Here is a 12473-nt window from a genome sequence, read left to right as displayed (position 1 = left end):
GTGTAACACTATCACGTCCTAACTACTAAACCGATAAACTGATCATGATATTTTCACCGACATTTTTAGTAGTATAGAAAGCGTATAGGGACACTTACACTTTTCTAAAAGGTTGGAACTGTGCTTCCTCTGATATTGCAGACGAAACGGGGCGGTGATGATCACTTAACATCAGGCTTGTTTGTCCTCCTCTTCTATTAAAAAAGAAAATATTTTATGCCTACATTTTTTAAATTTTCCGTAGCAGCGTGATATGAAATGAATGCGGATGAAATTGTGGGCAGTAGCAAAGTTAGAAATACAAGCCATTTGACCGCGAAATTTTTCGATAAACACGTATTTGATCTTTATATTTTGTGAAATCCAATAACATATCATCTTGAATATCTTTCAAGATATGACATTTCATTTTTATTTCAATTATTCAAATAATTACAAAACGTTAAGGACGGAATAATTACATGATCATATTCTTTGGATAAATTATTTAAATTATTAAAAAAAGGCGTGTTTGCTACTCCATAAAAATGAATTTCGCTGATACTTACTTGACGACATTTATAAGAAGGGTAAATATTCTTATTATTTAACCTTCCTAAAAGAGTAAATATTACATTATGACACAAAGGTTTAACAGGGACGGAGAAGTCCAACTTGGCTAAGAGATCTGTACAGTCTATAACACCGTTAGCAGTTTTGTGAAGGAGCACTGCGTCAGCAACGTTACATCTCAGGTTCAAGGGAAAGAGATGGTACTTTCTGCTATTAGGTAGTTTTTCGAAGACTTACCAAGAGTGGTAGCAGAGATATTTTAATAAAACGCTTCTAGATTCAATTCTTATTTAATATCGAGGGCTTATTCAAGATTGCTCCTAGCGTATGTACAATATAATTTTTTTGATTTTGTATTTTTTAAAGTCTTTGGTGATTCTTATTAAAACAACACACACACACACACACACACACACACACTCACGCCTTGTTCCCGTCGGGGTAGGCAGAGACAATAGAATGCCATTTGCTTCTATCCTTACAAACCTCACGCGCTTCCTCTACATTCATTACTCTTTTCATACATGCTCGCCGGTTGCGGGTGCTTCGGACCTCTCCTTTTCTCAAAACGTCTCCAATTTGATCGACGAATGTTCTACGTGGTCTCCCGTGACCGACTTGCCCACACACACTTGCCTTATATATTTGATGCATCATTCTTTCTTCACTCATTCGCGCCACGTGTCCAAACCATTTAAGCATTCCTTTTTCAGTCCTTGTCACAACATCCTCTTTCAAAACACAGCGCGCTCGTATTACCGCATTCGGACTTCTATCAAAACAATTCGTTCTTTCTTTTAAAACAATTTGAAGGCTTTATTAATTAATATCTTAAAATGGGTGTAAAAATAATTTTGCTGGCAAAGATGTCACCCAGGCCATGTATGAACCCATCCCTGTTGAGCAGATAATTGCAAATAATTAAAAATGTTCTTTGGACATGGGATTCAGCAAGACTATGGGACCAAGTGTCCACTTACTACTCGTCTTCTCTGAACGTGACGCGCAGATCAATTTGCCTAAGAAATATCTAGAACAAGCAGTGACGAAATTTCCAAAAAATATAGTCAGACACATTATAGGCCTGCATTTTAGCCAAAGGTAGTATAATTTTTCTTATTTTTGCTGAGCCTTCATCAAAAAAATAAACATAATTTTTATTAAGATTACATTATGTCATAAAAGTTAATTCATTTGTATCCTATTAATTAATATTAATATTTAATATAATATTATAAATGTGAAAGTTTGTATGTCTGGATGTATGTTTGAATTTCTTTAACGCAAAAACTACTGAATGGATTTTGATGAAACTTTACAATAATATAGCTTACACACCAGAATGACATATAGGCTATTATTTATAAAACTATCGCGTGAACTATACTTTATATGGCAAAACATCGTTTGCCGGGTCAGTTAGTTTGTAATAAAACTAATGCTCAGACAAAGGCACTTTTTTTCTTTTCGTAATGCATCATAAACCGCCATCTTGACTACCAATGTTGAATCGATTTTTAAATTGAAATATTTGTACAACTATAAACTGAAAACAGTCAGTCAATTAAGAATCATTATTACCCGCTTGCAACAAAATTTTACGATCAAGTCCAAAATACAATTGAGGTGTTTTCACTTGAATTATTGTTTAATTGTGAAGAAACCCTTACGGTTCATCTGTATCTGTTCGTTTTTCATTTAATAATATCTTAAAAGAAACACTATTTATGTATATTTATTTGTTTTTCATAAGTTTATACTAAAGATGTAATATTTAATGAGTTTTAGTCATTGTAGAGGTGACCATAATTACTTATTAAAGTGTCTTGTGTCCCTGACAGGGCTCAGATGTATACATTCATTAGTTAATCCAAACGTAACATGTGGTTTATTTGTGGTGTTACAAACCAAGATCATCTTGTCAAAGGAATTATTATCGCTTTCAGGGATAAAGACTTTATGTTGACCTTTATAAAAAGTTTTGAGACTAATAATACTGTTGTTTATTCCAATAATATGCAAGCATTAATGCCTGAGTACTTATCAGGTATTTTAAAATAACTTTAAAATTGTATCGGAGTCAGAGTATATAAAAATTAATGAAATATCTTCCAATTTCCATTGAATATTTCGATTTGATATAATGTTATACTTCAAGCTGACCCACATCCTAGCGCTCTACATAGCGCAGGTCCATAGGCCACATATGGAGTATTGCTGTCATATCTGGCCTGGCGCACCCCAGTATCAGCTCGACACATTTGACCACGTGCAACGCAGAGCAGCTCAAATTGTCGAAGACTAAGTTGTGTTTGAATGCGTAGATAACTTAGCGTTGCGTAGGGACGTCGCTTCATTGGGAGTGGGAGCAGTTATCATGGGGTGTGTTACGAAGAGCTGTTACAACTGATTCCTACCGCCGAATTCCACCTTTGCACAACACGCTATAAAATAGGATATCATCCCCACCATCTGGATGTGTGGCGTTCCTCCGCGGTGCGGTGTTCAAGGACCTTTCTTCTACGTACAACAAAGCTGTGGAATGAGCTTCATTTTGCGGTGTTTCCAGGACGATACAACATGGGTACCTACAAAAAAACGCGAACACTTTTTATAGGGTTAGCAACACTCTTGTGATTCCTCTGGTGTTGCAAGAGTATGTGGGCGGCGGTGATTACTTAACATCAGGTGACCCGTACGCTCTATCGTCTCTCTCATAAAAAAAGTATAACATAAATAATAACAATAATATTAACATAGAAGAAAATTAACAAGCTATTTATGTTTATGAAGCTGTGTTCCACATATAAATTTCTATTGAGGTCAGGTTTAAGCCTCTGGTAATTGACTAATTGCTTTTTTTATATAAAATCACGTTCTTGTATTTGAATATTAATCGAATGTTCCACTTGATTCGCACTGAATGAGTTTAATAACCTGAATATAATTATACTTACTTTGTTAAGCTTTGCCCAGATTTGTGAATACTAAAGTTTTGATAGTTTACAAATAAGGAGTCGCTCTGACGGAGATCTTACGTTTAAAATTGCTTATTATGTTTCAACGCTTTAATTATTTGTCATGAGAAGAGCTTATTCAGCTCAGTATCAAGCTTACGCGTTTATCACAAAAATAAACTCATTTGTCGTTACCACAAAACACACGGAAATTAATCTCAGATAACAATAATTGGGATGACAATCTCACCCGTTACTCATAAGGATTTTTTTAAAAACATTTCTAATATTTGAATGTGGATTGCATAAAACGGATTCCAGATGGGTGACACATATTCTAAATAAGATCTAACTAGACTATTATTATTATTAATAATAATAATAATAATAATAATAATAATAATAATAATAATAATAATAATAATAATAATAATAATAATAATAATAATAATAATAATAATAATAATAATAATAATAATAATAATAATAATAATAATAATAATAATAATAATAATAATAATAATAATAATAATAATAATAATAATAATAATAATAATAATAATAATAATAATAATAATAATAATAATAATAATAATAATAATAATAATAATAATAATAATAATAACAATAATAATAACAATAACAATAACAATAACAATAACAATAACAATAACAATAACAAAAACAATAACAATAACAATAACAATAACAATAACAATAACAATAACAATAACAATAACAATAACAATAACAATAACAATAACAATAACAATAACAATAACAATAACAATAACAATAACAATAACAATAACAATAACAATAACAATAACAATAACAATAACAATAACAATAACAATAACAATAACAATAACAATAACAATAACAATAACAATAACAATAACAATAACAATAACAATAACAATAACAATAACAATAACAATAACAATAACAATAACAATAACAATAACAATAACAATAACAATAACAATAACAATAACAATAACAATAACAATAACAATAACAATAACAATAACAATAACAATAACAATAACAATAACAATAACAATAACAATAACAATAACAATAACAATAACAATAACAATAACAATAACAATAACAATAACAATAACAATAACAATAACAATAACAATAACAATAATAATAATAATAATAATAATAATAATAATAATAATAATAATAATAATAATAATAATAATAATAATAATAATAATAATAATAATAATAATAATAATAATAATAATAATTCTTTTATTTCAGGCCAATTACGTCCCATTAAACATTAATTATTTATTATAATTAAAAGTAAACTTAAAAACTAGAAAACCATCACTGTATAAGGGTGTGGTGTCCAAAATATAAAAATATAAAAATTCATAATATTAATTACATGTCCAATTTATTTTTTGTTATTCTCCATGTGAACAGATATCCATCGTTTATATATAGGGCTCCTGATATCGTCAGATATAGCCGTGAGGATTTTATTTTTTGAGCTGCGCAATCGACTCCAAAATGTCGCGATTCTTGTTCTTATTACAGCGAAGAAGTCAGGGACCCCACCCTCCACGAACATGCCTGATGCGCTGCAGCATCTCGGAAGATTCATAAAGGCCCTGTATGTATCATTATACTGGACCCTTATTCTTCTAAATGCTTTGTGTGTAAATGTTACCCACAGCTGACAGGTGTACATGCCTAGGCAGTAAGCTTTGAATAGGGTAGTCTTTACATCTCTACTGCATTTAGCGAATCGTCGTGCAAGCATGTTTCCTCTAACAGCGAGGGCCCTTCGTTCTCGCTCGATATCTTCGTCATCTTCAGCCGTAAGAACGTGACCTAAATATTTGAACTGCTTAGCAACACTAATAACCGTTCCGTTTAGATACACCTCAGGTACCATATCCGGACCTCCACCTGCAGGGAACACCATCATTTTGGTTTTGGAAACGTTATATTTCAGACCATGAGCATTAGCATAATGCTCACAGACTGAAAGCAGCTTCCTCAACCCCTTGATCGAGGGGCTGAGAAGCACCATATCATCAGCATAGCTAAGGTTACTGACACAAACATTTCCTACGTGACAGCCGACTTTGGTACCTCTGAGCTCCTCGATCAAACCATTCACATACAGGTTAAAAAGATCAGGAGAGGTCACCCCACTTTGACGAACTCCATATTCTAACCTATACTTGCTAGATGTTGCGTCGCCCCATTTTACAGAGTTCGTTTGTCCTCCGTACCAGAATCTCAGCAAATTGACCACACTTTTAGGCACCCGTGAGGCCAACATCTTTGTCCATAGTTATAGTTAACCAAGTCAAAAGCGCTGCTAAGGTCTAAGAAGCAAGCGTATACGGACGTGTGACGAGTTGTGTAGTGACTCATAGCGCCCTTCAGGCTAACAATAGCGGCATCCGTCGAAAGACCGGCACGGAAACCAAATTGAGCATCATCAATCTTAATGTTCTCAAGCAGTACAGGGTGTATAAGACGTTCTAATATTTTACCTATTATAGTGCCTAAGGAGATAGGTCGATAGTTCGTTGTACTACTAAGATCGCCTGTTTTATTCTTGACAATAGGTACAACTAACGTATGCATTAGAGCTTCCGGTAAGTATGCAAATTTGATACAAAGATTAAAAAGACAACTTAAATGATTAAATATTTTATCACTGGCCCAGAGTATATGCTCGATACTGAGCCCATCGTGTCCCGGAGATTTGCCTCTCTTCATACTCATGATGACTTTCGCGATATCTTTGCTTGTGAATTCTATATCATCATTTTTATGATATGTTTTCGGCTCGGACATATACTCTACAGTCAGAGGGTTAACTTATACCTTTTTGCAAATACTTCGGTTATATCTGACGGAGTCTGGCAACCCTCTACTGACACAGGTAAGGTCTGTTTATAATTTAGTTTTTTGGTTGCATTCCAAAATTTTACAAAATTCTTATTTCTCTTATGGAAAGCCAAAATATTCATTTTAATACTCTCTTCGTTCTTAACCTTTCCGCATCGGCCGTGCCCGCGGGCACTGGTAATTCAAAAAACAATGAGAGCGGCTGTGCCGCGGGGCACTTTTTTACCTCATCCAGTTTTCACCCTTATTAGGTGTACAAGATGGTTTATTTGCCTACGCAGTTATGAACGAGTGAATTCCCAAACACATTTCGATCCGTTACGATTCAAGGCCACCAATATTCGACGTCATAGCTTTACGGACAAAGCACTTATGTGTCCACTTGTTCCCGGCCGGCGCAGCGAGCGGTCGTTATCAAGACTTTACACGAAGATCGTTCTTTGTGGAGATTTAAGCTTTATTTTATAATCAACATATACTATTCATTACAAAAACATAAAAGGAAATAAATAAAACAAGTAATTAACAATAATAACAATATTTATTTTAAAATATACCTATTTTTACACTTTTTTTCGAATGAAAAGTCTGTGTGAAAAAAAAAAGAAAGACAATATGAATAATTTATACATGGTCTTATAGCATGTTTCAATAGCTTTCAGTGACAGTCACTCATATCACCCTAGTTATAAGCATTTTATAACTACACGTAAAATAATACACACGGGGAAAATGCCGCGAAATTGCCGGAAGCTTGCCGATCAATAGTGTACAGCGAGATCCGGAGCGCGCCGATCCGGAAAGGTTAAGACACCATTTAATTTTATTTTTAAATACAGTACGACTTCTCCGCATGTTATCATATTCTAGTCCGCTGGAAGGCCTGCCAGCCAATGTCCAACATCTAAAATAAAGCCTAGCTTTTGCGTGGCTATCCCTGACGTGATAGTTCCAACCAGGTACTCTTTTTTGTCTCGTTGGTTTTCCTGTCTGCTTATGTTCACATGGAGAAGAACTTACAATAGCTGCACTCTGCAGGACGTCTACAATGTGCCTGTAATAATTATCTATATATAAATTATAATCTTGTCTATGACTACACATCATAATATTAGTACATTCACACACAGGTGGATCACAAAATAAATCTAAATTATTAAAACAAAATTCACGGTACGCGTTTATTTCGTCACTTGATCTCTCGCCCCATCTTACAAATTTTTGTGTATCGAGTGTACTATAAATGGCACAGTTAGTCGCCACCCCGGTGATATCACACTCGATACTCAATGGGTGATGATCGGACCATCTGACGTCATGAGTGACGTAGGCTCCAACAATGGTATCCCACCCCGATCTGGTCGTAACACAGTGATCCAACCATCTCTTGCTACCGCTCGCAACACATTGAAATGTATACATGCTAGGGTTATCCCCCAAAAGGTTAAGGTCGGCCCATTCCCACATCATATCATCACAAAATTTTGACAACTGCTTACCGAATCTAGCACCTGGATGAGCATTTAAGTCGCCCAGGATATATGCTACCTGGACATCGGATTCCTCTATAATAGCATAAATTTGTGCCAAACACTCTGTAAACTCTTCAACATTCTCACTTTGGTCCGTCGGCATATACACATTCACTAACAGAAATGAACCCGAATGAAGACACACACGCACCGCCTGTATCCTATTATTTAAACATTCAACCGGTATTACGTTTGGAAATAAACCCTTGTGCCACATGATGGCGAGCCCTCCAAAAGGACGCCCTCGAAGAAGAACAGAAGAATCTACAGAAGATTTTGCTACACATCCAAACTGGCTATTAATACTATGGACGAAATTCAACTCATGTTCCAATAGCCACGTCTCTTGCAGCACTATAAGTTGCGAGGTGTCAGTTAAATATTTTATAGTCATTAAAGATTTCTTAATATTCTTACAGTTAAAAGATGATATTTTTATTCTTGTGGTTGTGATATCCATATTGTAGTAAATTTTAAGACGGTTTATTTCCTCTCGCCGTGTGCTCACGGTACAATCTAAATTTTACGCCCTCAGGCCAAAAGTCATTACTCAAGAATGTATTTAATTTGCGCCTTGGTACAGTTAATTTATATGAACAAAAATCGGTGTCATGTCTCTGTGTCAATAACTCAATTTTAAGACATTCTTCACCGTTCTCCATGATATAATCTCTCACATCATCAGCTGTCGTGGTTTTTCTTAATCGAGATACGTACACAGCAGATGTTAAATCAGCAGTTTGTAATTTATTAGAACACCGTGCGGTGCCGGTCAAATTATTATTTAACTTTCTACGTTTTTTACGTTCAACAATTATAAAACTGTCATCATGTCGCATAGTATGACGTTCTTGCATTGTTGAATTGTTTGAATTAAGAATAATATCGCGATAAGACGGTACATGCACTCGTGTAGATTTGTCAAACGGCCGCTGCCTTCCGCTCGGTGAAATATTATGCATTATCGAATGCGTGTTATGTGTTATATTCGATGCGCAGGCGACTCGTTCGTTCTTACCTATAGCATCACGCGCCTGAGATACGAATGTAAATGACTGCGATGCGATATTTTTGTCATTTCGTTCCGGTTGCACTGATTTAACACTAGCACTGTCATGACACTGCGTATTTAAATTGGAAACACATACACGTTTCTGAAATTCTTTTAAAATTGTTTTGACTTCCTCAACTGTATCACAACTGCTTTCTTTAATTACTTTATTGGCCTTAATGCTAGCCACGTCATTTCTTAATATAGCTATTTCCTTTAAGAACGAAGTTGAATCGATATAGTTAAACGAGACGGGTGGTATTTTATTCAGGTCTTTGGCGACAAATATCGGTAAACATGAAGGGTCGAATTCTTTTATAAGTTTTATTATGTCCTGTATACTCTTCTGTTCACCTCCTTCCTTTCTCCTCATAAATTTCTTAGTAGGAGCTAATACAAAGCTGTGGAATGAGCTAACTTGTGCGGTGTTTCCGGGACGACACGACATGGGTACCTTCAAATAAAGCGCGTACAGTCAGCCTTCACAGCCTTCTTTAAAGGCTGACAACGCTCCTGTGATTCAATAGAATGTGGGCGGCGGTCATCACTTAACACCAGGTGACGCATACTCCTCATTTATCATAAAAAAGTATATTTACGTCTCTATATATATATTCAACTTTATATTATACTAAAAATATATTTAATGTTACGATTCGTTTAATGTTTCATGTAATGTATAAGAAATCACGTACAATGTTCCGCTTGCTAGGCAACAAAGCTAGCAAAGCGCAAAAACATTTTGGCAAGCTGTGATTTCTTGGACTCGATTCAGATTTTATTGAAACCTGCGACAAACTCAAATGATTTCAAATGGTCAGCCTATTTTGTAAATTGGTCAGTGCGGCAGGCAAGGGGAAAAGCAGTATAATGCAATTACAAATTGTTTTAATAAAGATTACTCCCATGAAGTCTCTTTAAAAATAATAAATAACTTCTATTCTGAACTCTTAATTACAGGATATCTGTTAGTTAAGTGAGAGAGCCAGATGCCTTCTATAACAGTTTCTTCTTTATCTGCTGTGAAGCAGTAATATGTAACCATTATTGTGTGGTGACGCGAGGTGACAAGCGCAAATGTAGTGCTGCTGAATTTTTGGGTTTTTCAAGAATCCTGAGCGGCACCGGATTGAAATGGGCAGGGCGTATCAATTACCATCAGCTGAACGTACTGCATGTATCATCCCGTATTATCTTAAAAAAAGTTTCCATTGAACCCTCGTTTTCGAAACATCTGTGAGATTGAGCTCGTCATTCCACCATTTGGACTGCCGGCCTCTAGTTCTTGTTCCATTCTGTCACCAACTCAGGCAACTTGTCCAGGGTGCCTGGCATCATGTCACCTATGATAATATTTGCTATTCCTTACTCTGTCCTATTACCCTATCATGCTCCTTTCCATTGCTTTTTGACGGTATTCTAGGTTTTCGTTGATACAATGAATGTAAGTATCTGTAAATGATGTATGACAGATACCGCAATAAGGTCCGTAACATCACGACAGTACAATCTCCAGCGTTTTAGTCAAATTACGTGCGAAAATTAAAAATGAAACGTTTTAATTGCATTTTTATCATCACATATTATAGTATAATAAGTACCAATCAGCTGTATTGAAAAAATATCGACAAATGAGCTCAATCAAATCAACCAAACACATAATTAATTCAATGACATCATTACGATTTAATCAGTTGATTTGACGTCAACCTAATTTAGATAGCTCTAATCACGTCGTGGTACGAAATAGCAAAGCAGTTCATTTTAGGTTGTCAATTGTCTCATTATCTGTTGTAAATTCTTACTGTCATTTATGTAAGTATTGCAATCACTCAAACGTTATGTTTCTGACTAATTTTAACGTAAATGCATTTCTTAGATATCTAACGTCGTAAAAAGGTAATATTATACAAGGATTTTGCCAAAAACGGTCAGTCAAAAAGTCAGTACAAAATGAATAAGTGCTTACTTACACTTACTTTGTTTGATTCGTTTGTCCAATTATGGTACTGGTGATGGTTCATTACTGTTGCTTTCAGTATACTCAAAGAGACGTGGTTCCGGCTTCCGACGCACCGTACGACGTGGTCCGATTACATTGGTACGCAAAACTTTAACTGCGCGCGATTCTTACTTACAGAATGTTTTGTTATTGTCTGGGCCAAATGAAACTACGATTATGGGGTTAAAATACATACATATTTTATTAAATATTTTTTTTTATAAAGACTGCATGCACGTCCATTATATTGGTTTCATTTTTTATCATGTAACGTAAGTGGGGGCAAATGGGCAAGAGGCTCATGGATATGTAGTCAAAAACCAACCCCCCAAGGACATTCTTAATACTCTGCATGATAGTCCCTAAGTCGTGTCAGTTCGGAAATACTGCAGCTTACAGTTGATTCACCAAAGTTTGTGGTTTCCACGATTGTGGAATGCCAGACTTCGACATGGATGTTTGTGAATAGTTGAGCAATTCATAATAAGCACGCTACCTTTAGATATCTTAAGTTACTCAAGGGATATCTTTAACATGAATTGTTACTATTGGAGATAGCACGTTCACGGGCTTCGGGTTCGAGAAATAACCTTCGATTACAACCTACGAGCTACGCCCAGTGGTGGTCCATTTGCATAAATTCTCGGGAAAGCCCAAATGATGGAAGTTTTGAGAGAAGTGCGTTGTGTCGTACACTAACGAATGCCTTCGCTAAATCCAGTTCAACTGCCAGACCTTCCGTCTTGCTTTCAATAGCAATTATAAACCATACAAATAATAAATATACAGATCCTTCACAGATCACTTAAGAATAAATATTTAGGCCCGAAATTGAGAATTCACTAGGCATCGTAAATATGTTTATAAAATATTCAATTATAATTACATCTTCTGCAGTTACTGGATCTATAATTTATATATACCTATGTTGACAGATTTAAGGAAACGAAAAATGTGATTAGATCAGTCATCTTACGGACAAAGAGATTCCTCACTTTTATTTCGATGGTTTGGTTAGAAACTTCAACTAAACTAGATTAGAATTAGTAGTAATCTAGCATTAGGTATATCTAATAAGTAGAACATAATTTGAAAAAGATTACAAAACAGTTTAAACATGCCACAGGTTTTAATTTTTATTCGACCGAAATATTATTTTCAGTTCGTGCAAAAAATTCGAGAATTGAGCAAATGTTTGTTTCAGCAACGTTGAACTTTGCGGAAACGTGAATGTGTATCGGAATAAAATATTTTTGTTGAACTAAATCAAATATTTCAACTTTATTCCAAGGTACATTGCTCAATCGATTCGAAATATTCTCTTGCCAATAGAGGATTTATACCATCTGTATTTTGTTACTTGCTTTTTCTTAATATAAATCAAAATAAAAAATATTTTTTGCAATTTAACACTTCAATATTAATTACTGTAATATTCTCGGAGAGTTAAGCAGTAGTTGACCTAGATCCACTGTTGTCATAGGAGA

The 12473-nt window shown here is 34.7% G+C and overlaps 1 protein-coding gene across 1 annotated transcript in view; it reads right to left on the bottom strand.

Annotated features, from left to right (window-relative positions):
* Positions 1 to 9112, bottom strand: part of LOC126966952 (kinesin-like protein KIF19) — a 426172-nt gene extending 417060 nt beyond the window's left edge. Inside the window, exon 1 of the mRNA XM_050811273.1 lies at positions 7901 to 9112. Coding sequence (XP_050667230.1) covers positions 7901 to 7924 — 24 coding nt within the window. The 5' untranslated portion in view covers positions 7925 to 9112. The remainder of the gene's footprint in view (positions 1 to 7900) is intronic.
* Between the last annotated feature and the right edge of the window lie 3361 nt (positions 9113 to 12473).

The sequence above is a fragment of the Leptidea sinapis genome, chromosome 11 (genome assembly GCF_905404315.1).
Source record: "Leptidea sinapis chromosome 11, ilLepSina1.1, whole genome shotgun sequence".
NCBI lineage: Eukaryota > Metazoa > Arthropoda > Insecta > Lepidoptera > Pieridae > Leptidea > Leptidea sinapis.
This window is presented reverse-complemented; position numbering and strand designations above follow the sequence as displayed.